This window comes from Oenanthe melanoleuca, chromosome 4 (genome assembly GCF_029582105.1).
Source record: "Oenanthe melanoleuca isolate GR-GAL-2019-014 chromosome 4, OMel1.0, whole genome shotgun sequence".
In the NCBI taxonomy this organism is placed as follows: Eukaryota; Metazoa; Chordata; class Aves; order Passeriformes; family Muscicapidae; genus Oenanthe; species Oenanthe melanoleuca.
The window spans coordinates 54,524,620-54,544,240 of record NC_079337.1 but is presented as its reverse complement, the minus strand read 5'-3'; the positions used below and the strand labels follow the sequence as shown (position 1 = coordinate 54,544,240).

General features: G+C 36.5%; 1 protein-coding gene across 4 annotated transcripts in view; it reads right to left on the bottom strand.

Annotated features, from left to right (window-relative positions):
* The window catches only part of FAM184B (family with sequence similarity 184 member B), a 37,508-nt gene extending 18,230 nt beyond the window's left edge, over window positions 1-19,278 (bottom strand). For 3 of the 4 annotated variants that reach the window (XM_056489646.1, XM_056489647.1, XM_056489648.1), the window contains exons 1-2: window positions 18,787-19,272; window positions 4,235-4,993 (exon numbers count right to left, since the gene is read on the bottom strand). In XM_056489646.1, the coding sequence (XP_056345621.1) occupies window positions 4,235-4,993; window positions 18,787-18,921 (894 nt within the window). In that variant the 5' untranslated portion in view covers window positions 18,922-19,272. Of the gene's footprint in view, window positions 1-4,234; window positions 4,994-18,786 lie in introns of all 4 variants that reach the window. The other variant, XM_056489645.1, reaches the window with a different exon arrangement.
* Window positions 19,279-19,621: the final 343 nt, after the last annotated feature.

Here is a 19,621-nt window from a genome sequence, read left to right as displayed (position 1 = left end):
AAATCTTTTCCTTATAGGACTGATGCTTGATTTTACAGAGAAAGTCCTTTCTTTTATTCATACCGTTCTTGTAAAGAGTTACAGTTTCCATAGTCTATAAAACACACTAGACATATTGTTAACAAAAAAAACCAAAACAAAAAATCCCACCCCCCAAAAAAAAAAAAAAAAAAAAAAAAAAAAAAAAAACCAAAACAAAACAAAACAAAAAAACTAAAAACCTAAATAAACTTAACAAAAAAAAAAAAAAAACAAAAAAAAAACAAAAAAAAAAAACAAAAAACAAACCAGGGTGGAACTCTGGGGTCACAGTAGTCTATTTTGCAGTGAAAATGCTACTTAGGTGGTAATGCTCCATTGAAAAATATTGGCTTCATTTTAGTTAAAAATGTAGAACTGTACTGAGTCAGGATGATAAGCCTCTTCTTCTGCAGTCTAGGAATGATTTGGGGTTTTTTGCTGTTCTGGTTTGAACTTGGGTATGTAACTCACTTCCAACCATGCAGGCTCCCTCAAGGACAACCTTAGGCTTGGGAAAAAGTACAGTAGATGACTGCTGACTCTGATGTCAAGTCTAATTTTCCTGAATGGTAGCTTAATATAATAGTTTAAGAGAACTAAAAAGTATATAAAAGATTCAGGGTTGAACAGTTGCTTAAGGTGAGATATTGTACAGAGGGTACTCTCAGGAGACACACATTCCTCATTTTACTGAGTTTATTTCTGCTATCATTTCTGCACAGCTTTTCAGAATAATTATTTTTTATATTTAAAAATAAATAAGTCAGTATTCCAACTTGACTTCAGCAGAGAATGTCTGCATTAGACATGGTTTTCTTTAGGGATTTGGTTACAGAAGCAGTTAAACACTATGCCCTGGTCTAGCCCAAGGATGTCTACAGCTCCTTTGCTGTCTTTGCAGAAACTCGTTACGAAATGAGTTCATAACCTCAGGTTATGAACACAAGTTGGTGTTCCACTGAATGAGCTCAAGGATCTGGGAATCTTACAGGATTTACTCCTGTACAATAAAGTCATCAATCTTAAAAAAGACCCCTGCACTGATTTCTTTACTCTGGGTATGCTGTGTCTTTGAGTATTTGAAAGCAAATCACCTGCTGGAGTTTTTGCATATCTTCAGAGCTGCTCTTTTTCTGACTGTCTTTGGTACAAGGCATTTGCTGCAGCTGCGTTATTTGATGTTTCAGTTCATCTGCTTGATTAACAGTTTTGCTTTGGGAATCCAATACAGCTCCCATGTCTTCAGTGGTACCAAAATTTACATTTCAAGTAGCATAAATAACTTGCAGAATTTCGAATATCACTGACTACTAACATGGGAAATACTTTAGAATGACATTAATGAGCATCTTACCTGCTTTATGCAGGATTTCCTTTTCTTGATGTGAATTTCTCTCTTTGACTACACTTAGATCCTCTTCCTCTTTTTTCACTATACATTTTGATCTCAGAATTTCTTGCTGTGTTCGCTTAAGCTACACTTCAAAATCCTAAAATATGCATGACATTACTTTCACGTTTATTACATAGGTGATTTTCTTGTAATAAGAAATAAATGGTCATTTTCTCTCTTGGTCTTCCATGATATAAATCACCTACAGACCTGGTTTAAATACATTTTTTGTTCTTCCATACCTTAAATTCTCTCTGCTGCCAGAATAATTGTGATGTGGAGCCTTCCCCCACATATGGTTGGCATCATTGCAAAGTGAATACCCATCAATAGCTACCATCTAAAAGATGTCTGAGATTATCCTGAAATAGGTTATACTTCTAACAATTTCATGACAACTTATGCCAAAAATTAATGAACGTTAATTAGAGTTTTTTCAGTTGCTGAAATAAAGAGTTTGTAATATAATCCATTATATGGACGCCTAAAATCAGAAAAAAATGGGTCCTGCAGAATTTGCTGGGAGCTGTCTTTCCATAACTAATGGAAAAAATTTGAACCATATTTAATGTTCTGTTTCTGGATGTTCTGGTTGCAGTTTCAAATGCCTAGCATAATACTGCAATGCTCACTCAGATAAAACTGCCATTTTTGCCTATATAGACTGAACAGATCAGACTTAATGATTTGTCAAGCTTTGTATTCTTCTTCCTACAGTAATAATAATAAACATGTACTAATGTAATGCCTTTCATCTGAAGGCCTCAAACCTCTTGGCATACACTAAGGAGATAACAGGAAAATTCACCTTGTTGAAACAACAGTCCTTTCACCTTTCAACTGTCATAATAGCTTTCCCTGCTAGTATTTACTAAGGCTCAGAGGTATTTCTCATTAAAAAGATGTTTCTATTTCCCTGTCTGCCATTGTCCATAGAAGTCTGAAAAAATTGTATTTAATGTTGGCATAAGAAATAGTCAATTTAGAAAAGAGAAACTTATTTTTTTGTTCACACTGTAAAGAAACAGAAGACAACACCATGTCTAACTCTTTCTCTCCTTCCAGATTTATCCTAGTCTGAGGGTAGCTTTTCAAAGATTCAAGGCAATATGTTCCAGTGGTATGTAAATCAGCCTCACTCCACACTTAAAGGATTTGAAATGTACGAGTTGAGCATACGTCCTTCAGAAAATATTTCAGTTTTATCCACCTGATACCGAATTTAGAAAAGGAGTTGCTAATGACATCACCCTCTTGCTTCCACTTCCTATCACATGTTACATTATTAATTCCTAAATTAATGCACCTCTTATACAATAAATCAGAAGAGTGAACCATATGCATAAATTTTCATGTGCTTATTCTTCATTTTCCCTGAATGTTACCTAAAGTACCCACAAAAAAAACCCAAATATTCTTTTCTCTCTTCCCCTCTAATGCTTCCAACTTTTACAGAGCCAGGATACTTTTTAGTATTGAAACAGATATCACAGATTGAGTCAATTTTAAAAAAGGGCTTATCTGCATCTCTGGCATTCATTGTATCCTCTCCACTTTTCTGTAAAAGATAGAGGTTGTTCTGCTACAGATCTACACACTGAGACAATGAAATCTGAATAATGTTGGGAAAGGTGTATTCAATCCATCCTCTGACCTTGTAAAACAAAGAGGCAGTGAATTTATTGAAGGCTAAACTCCCTCTAAGAACATCCTCAAAGAAGAAGCTCAGAACTCTGCATCATCAGCAAAACAATATTGGCAAGCAAGATGTGAGGGCAGATGGTGAAAAGAGTTAAGAGCTGCCTTGGAAGAGCACAGCTGACTGGGCTGACCCTCATCCCTGCAGATTTCTGGGACTCTCTTCCTCTAAAGGAAGAAAATCTTATTAGGGAACAATTTTTGTTATTCTGTAACACTCCAAGGCTAGACCTTCAAGGTGTTTTCTTATCTGACATGCAAGATTGCTGTCATAGGGCTGGGAATGTCTGGTAGCTGAGTTTATGTGATGTAAAGAACCAAAAGTATCAGAAGGAAGTTGAACTGTTGAGCACAGAGCATGGCCAGGTGCTTCAATTTCAGCACTGTGCATCAGCATCTCTCCTGCACGCTGACCTTATGTACCAAAAGCAGCTGTTTGGCAGATTTCCCATGACATGGCAACCTCTGAAACTGCATCTGACACATGATGCAACCAGGAAGGGTCTGCAGAGTTGGGCTGCAAATGTATGAGATACACAGCAGTGAGGGTGGGCAGGCAAAGTGCAAGGTGAGAACCAATGGGGAAAATCTCATGCCTCAGCACATAAAACTTCACAAGTGTAAAGGACACTTCATTAAATGGCACTTGGTACAAGCTACTGCTGCAAGAGTCATACAGAGAACTTGATTCTTAAACTGCCAGCTCAGATCTCTTATCTAACCCTCTTCATATCCATGTTATTGGAAACTAAGGAAAAAGGAGAATGTACTCTGTAAACACTCATTGGTGGCAGTAGTGCCTGCTTGTTGTTCTCTTCCTATTTCCAGGCAGGAAGAGTAAAACTCTGTTCAGCAACAGATACATTTTACTTCAATCCTCCCTCAAGGAATACAAATTCTAGTGTTCAAAGTGTTCTCCTAATTAGTTAGGATCATCTTAACTCTTTACTTAAAGCTGTCAGCATTATGTCACTCCTATTTCCATTCTAACATAACTGTTTTACTACTTAAAAAGCATTTGAATCAACATGATATTTAAAAGGCCCTCCTCTCCCAAATTTAAAAGAATTTATAATTTTCACTTTCTCAGGCAGAGATAGGGATTATAGTCTCATACTCTACCTGTATTCTGTCCTTCAGCTTCTGGGAATGCTTCTTCCTCTCATTTATCTTCTGGCTTTTCTCCTCTAGGTCTGCCTCCAGCTTCTTTACCTGCTGTAGCAAAAAACCTTCCTCAGCCTCTGAGCTCTTCTTTTGCTCTGTTTCTCTTTGCTGACAGTTTGTTTCTATCACAGATTGCTGCATGGCTTTTTTCAAAGTCTCTTTTTCTGTCTCACAAGGGGCTTGCAGTTTTCTTATTTTCTGAATATATTCTTCGGTTGTTTTCTGATTCTCACTCTTCAGGTTTTCCATCTCATTTATTACAGTGTGTCTTTCCACACTACATTTTTCATCTAAATTTACTTTTTTATCTAGATTTTCTCCTCTAAATGCTTTGTATTCATTTAGCAGTCCATCAAACTCCTGATTTAAATGTAGAAGTTTGTTTTCAAAGCCTGCATTGGTATCTACTGAGTCTGTAGAAAGACCTGTCTGTACTTGCTTCATTTCCATTCTTGACTCCTTCTGTTCTGCTTGCTTTTTACACAATATTAACTCTGCCAAGGCTTCTTCCTTCAATTTCTTGTGTTGTGCTACTGCAGTTTCAAGGGCCTGAATATGCTTTCTCAGTAACTGTTCTTCTTCAACTTTGCTTTTACACTGAAGAATTGTTTCCCTTGTCTCAGCAAGAATATTCTGAATTTCTTCTTCATGAGCCTCTCTCAGAGCCTGTATACTGTCCTCATGTTCATCATTCTTAGTGTTCAGGGCATATATCACCTATTGAACAAGAAAAATTGAAAAGTAAAGCATCTTGTGAACAATAGCCATTAATCCAATTACTGTATTTACCAGGGTGTTGAACACCAAAAGAGAATTACTGCTATAGATTAATATTTTTTTTTACAATAGTGGTTCTTTGTGTTGTTTGGTTTGTTGTTTTTTTTCCACATGGAACAGAAGGGACAATTATAAACTGCAAAACCTTATAAAAAGGAGAGATAATACCATGACAAACAATTTTTTTTTCACTTTTTGTCAGACATTTCTTTTTCATTCTAGGTAAGTTGTCACTTGATGCCACTAGTTTGATCTCTAAATCAAAGAAGGAAGTTGTGTCCCTTTTCTAGCTAACTGCCTTCTTATTTGAAGTCCAGCTCATCTGACCTTCAGTGCAGCAGAACTACTAAAGGCCACATTGCCTTTAGCATGACAAAGTGCTGGGGACCAGTAGTGGCAAACATGAACATGAAACCTGAGGTCCTGACATCCAGTTCATGTGGACCAAAAGCATTTCATGATGTAAATGAAAGTATGAAAAGCAGATTAAATTCTTCACTCCTGCCTCCAGTCAAAACACCATGGAAGATGCACTCCTGGAATCACATTCCTGACAAGTCAGTTTAGTCAGCATTTCAGGGCAGGTATTACCCAACTGCAAGCATCTTTTGACTTGATTCTGAGAAGTGTTCAGGCAATGTATTCAGGGTTTTTTCCCCAAAATTTCAGTCACAGCAATAAATCTCAAAAGAGCTTTTAGCAGATTCAAGCAAATCTTGGATGACAGAAAGTAATTTTTCCCAACAACTGATTGAAACCCTTTAATGCTTTATTTTCTCTTACAAAATGCAGAATAATAATTCTCATGGCTGTAAAACTCTATTACCCTAAGTAGACTTCATCTATTACCATAATATCCACCAAATAACTCACAGAAGCTGTTGTACAAGCACCACACTGTTGCTTCAAAAAGAAAACACTATTAGAAGCCCACAACAGCCTGAAATGAAGAGTAAATGCCCAAGCAAAATCTATACCTACATATAGTTGCACAACAGATTAATTGCCTTGAAAAGATACATGCTTGTCTTTTCAGACCTCCACTGGGACATATGGGGGCTAATCCAGTTTCTACTGGACACAGTTATCTAACTCAAGGAAAACAACACATTATGTATGAAGGCTTTCAACTTGCTTGGTTGGCTTGGGTGTTTTAGAGATAAATTACTGCTCTCAAAAATTAGGTGTGGAAATTGTACACAACATTTGACAGATATTTTCAGTCTGGCCTGAGTCCATAGAAGTTAATCAAAAGATTCTTAGACAACGTTTGAGAAAATCATAGCCTTAAGTAAGTAGATACAAAAATAAATCAATACAGAAACAATGACACAATTAATTAATTATGCTAGAGCATTGGCCCTATCATCTTCAAGCCTTTATCAGGGCAAGTCTCAATTGAGAGTTCAGTAAGTGTCTTGACTAGAATAAGTGTCACAAGCCTGCAGTGTATTATGTAAGTCCAGAAGATGTTGTCAGAATTGCTGAATTTGCTTATCTATGTCCAACCTCTTTTTGTGCTATCTGTATATGAATAACATATTGCATTTCAGTCAACCATAAATGAAAGCAAATACATAAATACATCTTATGCATAGTCAACTTCCTCCCTGGCAGTAATGAATTACATACAGAAGCCATAAAAATTACAAATTCAAAACATGGTCTGAATATATTTCTGGATAAACATTTGGCAAAATAGAATATCAGCATCATATTTCAGAAGAATATCAGACAAGAAGTTATTGTCTACATTTAGATAAGTATTTTGGGGTCTTAGATTACAAGCCATTAATTCCTCTCTGTTATTTTTAACCATTTTCCTTTGAAATGGAAAGAGTTATAGTATACTGAGGTAACTTTTTCATCTCACTAACTAAAATTATTCTATGAACAGTACTTGTCTATTCAGAAGACAGACACAAAAACTCCAAGATTATTCTTGCCCACATTTTCCACACTGAATGATCAGTAATTACTTTAGGTAACTCTTCAGTTAACTAGGTCACATGCTGAAGATTGCATTTCTGTATTTCATTCCAGCAGTAAAACAGAGATGAACATCCAACATTTGTGATTCAGACTTTCACTCAATGATAAATCTATTTAGTAAACCACCATGGCCTGTCTCATGCTATGTTGTGCTCAGGATTCCTCTAAATTCTGACTTAATCATATAGGTTTCCCAAATTCCACTAAGCATTAGACTACCATCACTACCTTAGGTGAGTTATCCAAAACAATGGAAGAACCTGGCCTCCCTGCCCCATCTATTGATCCTACACTTCTGTTCAATACTGGCTAGAACCACAATAAAGCATTTTGATTTGCATGCCCTTTAAATTTAATCTTCAAGCTTGAGTGCTGAAACTGACTCCTCCATATATTAACCTGCTTAAAAGATTTAATTTTGAGACGGCTGCTGCTCTCTACTTTACAAAATTTAATCCCTTTCCATGTGCCTTTCACTCCCTACTGAATATAGCTCCTATATTCTTATTCCAGATATCTCCTTTTGAAGACTGGAATTATCTGAGATGAATCCAGTGCTTTATGTGCTGAAAGAAAAAATACTGAAAAATTATTTCAGACCTGTACATTGTGAGTATACACTAATGTGGTATAAATCTCTTAACAGCTATGTTGATAAACAGCTTTTAAACAGCACCTCTAAAACTGATCATTTGACAGTACAGACAGAATAGCTTCCAAATGAAATGAGCATATCATTGCTCTTGGAATTGCTACCATAATACCTTTAAGGAGGCTTCTGCCTCCTTAAAGTTCTCAAAAACCAAATGGATTGGGAAACATTGTACTGTATTTATAGCATCTGAATGTTGCATGGCAAGTTGGTAAAAACATTATTACACATGTACACTTGAATTTTAACAGTGCAGTGGATGTGAATACATCTTATTTGTCCTATTTTATCCCCCAAATGCTGTAAATCTAAATAGCATTTCCTTTCTCATTTTCCTTATGGTGATATAAAATAACAAACACAATGACAACAAAACCAATCAGACAAAAAAGAAGAAAAATTCAACTGCACCTTAACAGTGAAGACAGAGTTAAAGCATTCAAACCAAAACCTACAGCAATGTTAAATACTATTCTTAGAGAAAACTGACTATCATAATGAAAAAAATAGTTCTATGAAGTTGCTTTCCTAGCTGAATAAGAAGTAAGACAATTTGGTATGGAAGGTGAGGAGTGAGAATGCTAGGATGAATCAAAAAAATGCAAAAGATCGTAAATGTTCTTCCTTCAGGCCCAAGCACTAGAGAGAAAAAAAGTATACAAAAGAATGAGAAAAGGCCCTAGATGAAGGTGACAAATAGGTCACTTCCAGCAGCACTCTACACAAAGCAGGGAAGGAGACAAACTTCTATTACTAAGGAATAAGTTTGCTAGAGGCTCACTGATGCCAGGTGACTCTATGCATCATCTCCTTTTCACTAATGAATTTCTTTAATTCTTCTACTTGCTGAGCAGAGTAAGGTTCTGATAAACATGCCAGCCTTAAATGGTCCCTTTAAAAGCAAAGGACAGAGAAATTATAGAAAATAATTTCAGTTATTCAAACAAATGGCTCCTCTATCCCTTAGCCTCCTTTGCCACCAACTCTACAGCTTTTCTAGAAAACAAATCCACCTCCCACAATTTATTAATTAATACTCTAATCAGTCTCTCATGTTCTAACACTGAAGAATAATGTATTTTAATTAAGGTACAGGCCTAGCCTATGATTACCTACAATGCTGATCCAATTTTACACCTACCTACGCTGATTTTGTGCATAGGTGATAAATGACACTGCTCCAAGGTATGACCTGGGACCTGTCTCAGCTCTCTCCTTGCATTCTCTGTGGTTTCCTAAGAGCACAAGGATAATTTCATGCATCCAAATATTTGCAGCAGCTGTTCATAACCTAAATACATATGTACTGTTGTGTAGTATGAGAGAAGTTTTAAAAAATTGTCACAAACATCCCGAAGTGTTTCAGAAGAGGTGCATGGCTTGTATCCTGCATCAGAATGAATCCTAATATCATAATAAAAAAGGATTTTGCTGCAGAAGGTTCTCTTTTATTTCAGGGTGAATCCATATCCTTTCATCTATAATAATAAAGCCCTTCAGACCCTGGAAGGGTGAGGTGGTACAGCACAGGGGTAACCAATGGCTCTCTATGAAATCCACCTGTGTTTAGATGATCTGATGTCTCTACGGCAGAAGCTCATGGTGCAATGTCTCACCCTCCTGAATGTGCCTCAATCTTGCCTTATCTAGAGATTCAAAGTAGAAGAGTTCTTAAGTTCTTCAGAGCTCTTCTTAAGTTCTTAAAATTTGAATATATTATTCCTTTTCCCACACGTACCATCTACTACAGTCAGTCCAAAAAAATACAGTTAAATACTATAATATATATCAAGAAAGCATAAGCATAAAATGTCTACAGGTTTCTACTATAGTTTGGCATATTTTTTACTTTTTCTGCCATTCCCTTTGCTCCTCCTGCTCCCTTTAGTTTAAATTTAATACAAGAAAATAACAGATACAATTATTTTGTCCCATATTTTTACCTTTTCATTTTTCTGCTTGGTATAGTGTAATACTGAACACAGAAAATGGTAGTTTAGGCGTTTATGAATTGCACCAAATCTCTCAAGTGTGATCTAACATAAAATGAACTCTGGCCTAAATTTTACTACAGAGACATCCAGCTGTCCCTTATTTGTATTTTACAGTTTCTAATAAACTACAAGAATAATTACAAGGCAATTTAAGAATTAGGAAGGTAAAACTATATTGCAAGAATATTTCCAGAAGCAGAGCAGGTGCTAATAAAAACAATAATTTCAGCAAAGAAAAAATATGCTGTAGAACCATAAAAGTTAATTGGGAATTCAGGAAGTAAATTGACTGCCATAAGTGTCACAAATCTAATCTGTGTTGTATAAACCTCAAAAATTTGTCTCCAGAATTACTGAATTTGTTTGTCTATCTGTATATGAAGAACATATTGATCACCAATACTACATCCCAACAACTTCAGCAAAGCACAAATATATTTTAGAATCACAGAACTTAATTCTAGAAAGAGACTCCTCTGCTGGGAGAATACCAGAGAGTTTATTACTGAAATTTCTTCTGCAACTGTTCAATAAAATCTACTCAACTTTAATCCCTTCTCTTTACATCAATCACAAATCCATCTGCTATGACTAGTTGTAGGCAGTGCCTCCCCAGAATGGCAAGAAATAGGCCTTCATAAACAGTTAAGGAAACATTAAACACTTCCCCAGATCTGACATGGAAATTCTGAGAGAAACTGGTTGTTCTGAAACACAGATACCACATAAGGAGATCTGAGGAAGCCACTAGAAATTACTGCAAGGAAATGTCTAGAGAAACCCTACACATTTAATTCTCAGGAAGATGTTTCCTGGACATGAGATGGGATTTATCTCACCCAACATCATCCATTGCATCACCACACATCTAATCCAGGTTAGTCAAAGGAGAAAGACAGCTACTCCAAAAGAAAATATTTCCCTTCCCAATACAGGTGTCTAAATCAGGTGACACAAGTGGAATTAATTGCTTCATTATGAATTAATTAATATAATTTCTTTATATAATTTCTGCATACCCCACTTCCAGCTTCTCCCTTCTTCTACAGAGCTGAAAGAGTCCCATGCAGAGGGAAAAAGTTTTCATTCTCAGAAGCTGAAACTGATAAATTATCTGTTCTCTAGGGTTTCTCTCCATCTTGCACTGACATCTCACTCCATACTGACCCCATTTCTATATACCCATTTCATGCTGTTTTACCAACAATTTACAAACCAAAACAGATATTGGGTGTTTATTAACTGAATGCAGTTTGTCTTCCATCTATATTCCTTATTTCTTTCAATTCTGTTTAGATGTTTATGACTCCCTTTGAATAATTATAATTTATTAATTTTAATATGTTGTTTCTTTTTACTTCCAGTTCATTACTTACTATGTGAAGCAATGCAAGCTCTAGCCCAGATCTTTGTAATATCTGCCTCCCTACATTATGATGTTGTAAATCTTTTTTACAGTTCCTGGCTCATGTTGTATCTTATATGTCAAAACCCTTTTCTACATAACTTTGAAATTTCTCAAAACTGAAATAAAAAAAATACAATTTTTTTGGTAGAATCTGTGTGCAATTAAGAGCTAGAATAAATAAAATCAGTCAGCATGACATTTACACGAAATACATCTCTACTACTTTGTTATCCCTGAGGTGATTCAAATCCATCTTGAGCATATTTATCAGGTTAAAATGTATTCAAATGTTGTCAGAGGATCACATTATTTTTCAGCAAAAGCTAAATTAGCTAAAAAGTCTGTCTATTAAAAACCACAGAACTAGATGAAAATACTTGAAAAGATTGTGCTTAGACACTGAAAAATCAATGTCAATTAGCACACACACATACATAGGCAAGCAGAAAGGCCAATTTGTTTGATTTCAGAGTTCTTTCTCTTGGCATTTTGCAATCTGTATCTTGGTGAGATGCTTAACTCCTTAAGATGTTAAATATCCCCAAAAATCTTAGGCTATTACAGTCTTGGATGGGTCCAACCTTATCTTAGGAAGCTCTGCCAGATGTATAATGCTCAAGAAGTAGAGGATCTGTCTGACAAATTTATGTCCTCTGTCCATTGTTATCACTGCAGATGAGGTGAACTTTTAGTAGACAAATGAAGTCACCAATTCTGTGTCAATAGAAGAAAAAGAAAACAGACCTTATTTGCATGAAATTCATTGATAATTTAACTCTGCTTTTAGTTACATATCAAGCCCTTCTAGGATAAAAGTCTATCTAAAACTCATAGAAGTTCAATCTCAATTATGCCATAAAAATATGAGCTAATGCATTTCATCAACCAGATTTAAATACAGTGGTGATGGAATTCATTTGCCAAAATAACACTCTATTTTGTAAAATGCTTCATTACATCCCAGACTTTAAAACTTTAGAGTCTAAATTGCAGACATATGTTCAGTGCTTTCAAAAGTTTTGCTTGGTCTGTATTTTTTTTAATTATTCTAGATATTTACCTGAAATTTTATGCTTCCAAAATACCTTCTGATTTTCAGGTTACAATAAAGCAACACTGTCTAATTTTATAATAAATACAGTACCTGAAGTGATTTGTCAAGTAAGCTCTCACTTGATTCCCATCTTTCCATGTATTTACATAAAATATGGTAGAATTTGGAAGTCTTGCAAATATAAGCTGTAGAACTGTTGATTTAATTACAGCTTGAGGTAGAAGAGATTTTCCCCAAACAAATACATGGTTTTGCAGAGACAAATGCTATAATTTATTTTCAAAACACAGTATCTATTACAAGTTTTGCTCTTTATGTAGATCTGTGATAAGCATAGATAAAATGAGTCTTGTTTCTTCCTAATCCAACTCAAGCATTATACAGATTGGATCAAATTCTTACTCTCCCATAGTTTGCATTCTTAGAGAGGATTTTTTAAAATTTAAAATATTTTTTATACATTCTAAATACTTTGTTAATTAAGAAAAGAAACCATCAGAACCCTCAGGTATCTATGAATTTATAATACCAGTTTCTGCTACTGCAGGCATCAAAATTTAAGTTCTTGCTACTGCAAGCAAATTCAACTAAAATATCACAGTGATTCAAGAAGTGATTGTAAAATGTATTGAATAAAAATCCAGTTAGGGCAAGGTAGTATATTAAGATACTCTGCCAATCTCTGGAAAATCTCACAGATCAATGAAGGCAATGAAACTTTAGATAAGAACACCAGATGCATGTCATATTCCTGTAACTCTCTGGGCACCATCAGAATCAGGGTATTGTCCCAGACAGAACTCAGCACAGTGTTTTTTAAAAGATATTTTCTTTCACTTTGTCTCCTCATTTTCCAAGCAGCACCACTGGACCCCAAGTCAATATAGTGTTATGAAGCTAAAGGGCTACATAATAACATACTACACTATTAGTATGTACCCAGGACACTTTTATACAAACATTTCTAACAGCAAAATGGATCTAGATTGAATACTGCCACTACTCACATTCCAATTTCAGGAATATATTCTTATCAAGCATATGCTCGACACCTTCTGGGGTGCATCAATGATCACAAAACCAAGAAAGTTTAACCACCATTTATCATCAGAAAAAATGGGAGCAGTGCACCAAGTTGCATTGCAACTTCCTGTAGTTTACAGAAAATTCATTATTTTTATGAAATACTAAGGCGTATCAGTACCTTGTAAAACCATTTCAACATTGTAAAACATGTAAAAGTACTAGCTATAGTTCCTAACAGCCCTGTAATCAAATTCTAGTAGTTCTCTCTTGATGAATGAAAAAAAGTAAATTAATCAACTGCAGGCTCATATTTATATTTAAAGGTAGCTCTTCTATAACCCTCTAAGAGGGTTATATAGTAACAACCAGTCAGTGCAAAGTCACATCCAGGTGCTTCCCAAGAATTAAAACAGAAGACTTCTCTGGCAATAACGTTTTCTAAGTTACAACTGTGTTTATTTTAAGTGCCTAAAAACCAAGTCAGACAAAGTTCTGAATGACAAACACATTAAAAACATCTAATCTTCCTTCAGAAAAATTTCACCCAGTTCATTAACTTAAGAAGAAATCCCTATTTCAAAGCAGACAGTCAGTTTGTAATTTCTTTATGAAATAAAGGCAATTTTTCCTCAGTAACAGTGGTGTGTGTTCTGCTGTATCCAAGCTTTGGATGATAGATGTCACTGTAGAGGTGGCAGAGGGAGTTCTACCTCAGTGTTACAGCTGCTTTAATAAAACATAGAAAATCTTTTAACTAATGAGGACGTGACTACTGGGGGGGGGGGCAGGGGAAGAACATGATACTTTACAGAAAAAAAATGTATTTCATATACAACATTCAGTGCTGGAATGCTCAAAAGCCTAAAATACTTAGCTCAAAATATTTTTATGAGAATTTTTTCAACTGACTTGCCACTAACTTCTAATTTGGGCATAATTTTCAAAATTGTAAAACATTGGCATGTGCATACTAATTAAAAGAAATATTAGGAGAGAGGTACTATTATAGTGTCACAGAAAAAGGTACTTTTAAATATTACCATCGGAAAAAAAAGAACATGAAAAAGCGATAAGCTTGCAATTTTCTTTTGTGCAATTAATGGATCATTAGATATTTCACTGCCTATTGTCCACAATTTGCATATTAATAATATGCAAAACATTATATATAAACATGAACTAGGATTCCTTGATAAAGAGACTAGAATTTATTATGTGCTCTCCATTATAAAGTAGTCTTGAGCTGGCAGTTACTAAGACCATCAGATTTTCTGCAAACTTGATATAATTAGTGCCAAATTTATATAGTAAGGAAGTAATTCCATACACAGATGGAATACCTTGAATTAATTTAAATGATAATTTAAATGATAAATTCTAGCTATCCAAATAAGATACTAGGCTTTTTCCTAATAAAAGTATGGCTTTAATACTGCTTTTGACTAGCTGATCAACACAGTTTTATGACATTGCACATGCATTTAATAAAAACATAGTAATGACAAGTTAAGAAACCTTAGCCTGCACATTCTTGTGAGCTCACAGGCAAAAAATAATGCTAGCATTAAAACCTTGATAGAAAATTGTACACAAAAATCATGAAAACAAAATACATCAGAAAGTACTGGGGGATATGGACGGCTGATTTTGTTGGTCTTGTTAGCACATAATTTAACCAGTTTTATAAATATATTCTATTTTCCTACATAGAAATAATATTTTTTTATATTCCTTCCCCAAAGGAAAAAATACTCTTGCTCCAAAAGCATGATCCTAGCTTTTATTCTATTCTACTTTGCTTCATTTTTGTAGAATATTGAATACATCTCTAGAGAGCAGAAATCAAAAAGCCTCAAGCACACAGGAGAGCTCTGGTAGCATAATAACTAACTGCACAACAGCTGAACCACTGTAAGCATTGGTTACTGAGTATTGTTAACACACCACAGTAAACAAGGTCAATGACTTAAACTAGGTGAAAAAGGCAACATTTTTCAATGTTCTCAACATTTTTCAATGAGCAGACCACAGAAGTGCTCTGTTAGAGTTACCCAGCTGTTAGGTGCTTCTAGAATAAACCATTAAAATTTGATCAAATTTCACATCTAAAGCCACGAAATGGCTGGTAGCTTTATGGCAAATAAAACAGGAAAGGTTAAAAGATTGAATATATAGCCCTGCTATAAGACACTGAAGTGGTGTAAACAGTCTATGCCCTCACACAAGTGCCAGGTCACTCCCTAATTCTTCAGTGAATTTCCACCCACAGGAGTAAAGCTAACAGAACTAAATATGAGCATATATTTTTGTGCACAAGTCGGTCATCCCTCCCTTAAACAACTAAGGAAAGAGTTTTGCTCTTCTGGTTAATTTTCCACTGAAGCTTATTAAATAATGGTCATATTTTCCACCTTGCTGACTGAGCTGAGGGGCTGAAACCTCCTAGTGACTGCTGGTGATAGGCAGTCAGAATGTGTAACATTTTGAACTGCTCAATGCAGAGTCATTAAGGAACATCTGCCTATGCTGCTGCTTCTAGAAGAGGAACACACTTGCTTCCCTTTGACATTTCTTTCCCCTAAAGGGAAGAAAGGTTTTGTAAGTGCGTTTTACCAGCAATTAACTTTTCTTTGCATCAGCACTCTCTTCCTCTGTTACAACTCACAGTATCCAACACATATACACAAAATTCTTGCCAGACTACTTGATCTTTTTTTTAGTAGCAATCTACTTGACCAGTAATACTGCAATTTAAAATGTGCTTCTTACAACAAGGCTCCCAGATTCGCAATACAGAGTCAGATGAATCCTGAGGGAGAAAAGATATTTGAGAATAACTGTTTTCTTTCATTAAAAGATACCCTCTTATTGGTATCCAGGAATTTGTTTCTAAGAAGGAAAAATAAGTCGTTTGTGGCTTAGGTAGCTCTCTGACCACCAGGTATTGCCATCTTCCTAGGTATTCATATTAGGCTTGGTTTCAGAACTGCAGTACAGAACAGCAGGTTTGGTTTGAGCCCCACTGGCAGAGGTTTGGAAAGAAGCCTGGAGAGGATGGATATCTGCAGTGTGTCTAGTTCCTGTCAGGAACTGCCAAAACTATCCTTTCCAAGCTGCCTCCGTTAGAGAAAGTTGATCCACTTTCCTCAACGTTCTTCTTCAAGAGTTCATTTGAATTTTTCATCCTATTTCAAGTAAAAAGGACTATGCTTATGATTTATAAGCACCTGAAAATCCAGTAATAGCCAGCAGATGTTACAAATCTGTAGCTTGAAGCAGCAGGGACTGACACCTCTAGTGTCTTATAAAAGTCACCATGCATCTTAAACTCCACACTATTTCTAAACAGATACAGAAATACAACAAACTGGGAAGCATGAAACAGCATGCCATGGGTCCAGTGTCCAATGGAGAAGTTTGGATGACATTATTGGTATTACTTAATAACTACCACACAGTCATGCATTCTGCTACAATAAAATACAATTCAAATACACCCATTTCAAGAGAAGTGTGCTACAAAAAACTAGTAGTCTGTGGCCCAAAGCAAACATTGCTAAAGATTTGTACTTCTTGTGGCTACAGCCAAAAATGTGCAGAACAGAAAAAATGCATTACCAAAGACATGAAAACTCACTATATTCTAGGTCTTCGAGAACAGAAATAGCAGGGCAGTACAATGGGAGCAGCTCTCAGAGTCTCTGTCCAAATTACCTGTTGGGATTCCCTGTATTCCCCTAACCAATACCTTAAGACATGCTAGGATTTAATCACCTCGTCCAGTTTGGTTTCTGTTGACACCTTTACGCACTTCTTTGCCTTTGAGGGTAGGAGGAGGCCCCTAGTGACTATGCAACAAAGAGCATGGAAGACAAGATCTATGTCTTATATCTAGTTTACATATTTTGTATTCATCTCACCTAGCACAACTCTGAGTGGATGAATAATGAGATCATTATCTCCTCATCAATGAAAATCTAAAATCACTGAGACAGGAAGTTGCAGCTGTGCAACAACATACAGCACTATTGCATACTGGGTTAAAAACAAAAAGGAAATTAATATGGCCCGCTTAAATTTAGGAGGGATTTTATTAAAATCATTCTGACTGTAATGTAACCAAGAAAACAGTGCTTTAAAAGGATATTCTCAAAATTCCTAGGCCAAAAATTATTTTAACAAATTTCCGATACAGCCATTTTTCAGCTAATCTGGTGTCAGATTTTGCTTAAGTGCTTGCTGTTGGCATGCATTAGTCTACACAGAATTCAGAAGGGAAAACATGTGATTTAAATTCCAGTTGTGCCATGAATTCTCTATAAGTGTAGTCATATTGCAGAGAAAATTTCTTCTTAAAAGCCACATTCCAAAACAGAATTATTTGCTTTTCAGAAGTACTTCTTTGAGTTTCAGGTATAAGTCATCGTTATTTCAGATAACTGAAAAGCATCTAGAGGGGAAATTCTATCCAGACTAAAGCAATCAACCCACACATACTTTAACAGTAGAAGTTTAGCAAAAGACATCTGAAAAAACGAGTGCAATAAAATGATAAAATGTGTGGGCAAAAAAATAAGGATCTTACTATGCACAAATACTATTAAACAAACATACAGTCAAATAACTTGTAAAGTATTGATGTAGTATAGGAAATATAATATAGGAAGTATATATGATTAGAGGTAGCTCTTATTTATGTATTGATGCACATGATGTACATTATCACATACAGTTATCCTGAGATGAGAATGATGGCACTGTAACTAGTAAGTCATTCCAACTTGAACATCTAAATAACTTCTTACTCTTTGACTGAAAATACAGTCAAAATTCTGTCAGTGTTTACTCATTGCCAATATGTCTCCATCAATTGCAGCGAGGTTACAGAACATGTAAAAGCTGTATTAGTAGACAAGGGTAGCAAATAGGTTTTTCCCACTGACAAAGATGCAGCAGAAGAATAAGTTAATAGATAACTGCTATTTCCTACGTATTTTCTCTTATTTCTTACCCTGGTGTGGAAAATATCGAGTTGTTCAGTGTTGACTAAAAGTTTTAAGTACAATATATAATGTAATTTAGTCCAATCGCTTTTCCAACTGCTTTTATAAATGTCATTTAACGTAGCTCTTCTTACGCACTTCAGGAACAATTAACTGCGAGGCAGAATACTATTGTACCGTAGCACCACGCGTTGGCTGCACCTTTGCAACAATATTACTTGAGAACCTATAAAACGCAAATTACTTTCAGTCTTTGTTATTCTGGAAGAAAAACGGATACTAACAATCCTTCTCTACAGCTCCCAGACAAACCCCGCGTCTTGGCGGAGCTGGAGCTCTTCTCGTTATGGTCGCACGGTAATTAGAGCAGTTCAGTGCGAGGCGTCCGTCGTCTGCCACAAAGGCAACCCCTAAGGATGGGCTGCAGCCCCCGCGGGGGAACTGTGTGGAGGGAAGTTTGTGCACACCGATGTTCTCGGCAACAGCCTAAACAGCCCGTTTCCCTTCCCTCCGCCCAGACAGGGACATCAGAGGAGACAATTCCCTGACACCCCCGGCCAGGGCAGCCTCACCTCCCCGCAAAGACTGCAACAGCGAGACTCACCTTAGTGAGCTGGGCAATTTTCTTGCACATTTTAGTGTGCATTTCCCGATTGCATTCCTCTGCTGAGCTGCTGCGAGCGGCTTTAGATCCATTGCAAGTCCCGGGCTGATGAATGTTGTTTATGCCAGAGGCCATTAGGCTCGAATTTTAATCACGTCTGTCTGCGTGCGCTCCGGGTAGCGCGATCCCGCCCGCTTCTCGCCCGCCCGGCTGCGCGCACGGAGAGCCCCCGGCGCTGGAGGAACTTCAGCCCCGCACAGGGCACGCTCCAGCCGCCGCCGCTCCCCCTTCTCTGCAGATGTCCCAGTCCTTCAGCAAAACACCCAGGCGAGCAAGCAGAGAACAGCATGTGCAAACGTCTTGATTGGGATTTTTTTCCCTCCCCTTCTCTTCAAATGGATGAGCTTCCGCCAGGAGAACACGCCAGCGGCTGGGTGCTACAAATTCCTCACTGGATATGCTGAGCCAGCCTAGAGACAGTAGCACAGGCATTGTCCGGGATCTGTTGTAGTAGATTGCCTGAAGATTAAATCATGCTGTCTTCTTAAGCGTCAAGGACTGCAAAGGTCATTTGAGAAGAGAGTGTTGGCACCTTTCATAAGCTCTGTTATTTTGGCAATCCTCTCTAAACCAGAAAGAGCCCATAAGTGATGAAGAAAACCTTGGCTCAGTTTTTGCTGCTGTGTTGAAAGCAGAATGGGAGCCAAGGGGCCCAAGAGCACAGCTGAGCCCAGGAGCTGTGTCCAGGATCCAGTCTGTCTGCCTTATTCAAGGAGACTCCATTCCCTTCAGTTACACTAAATGCACTGGAAAGAAAACTGACAGTATTACAGGT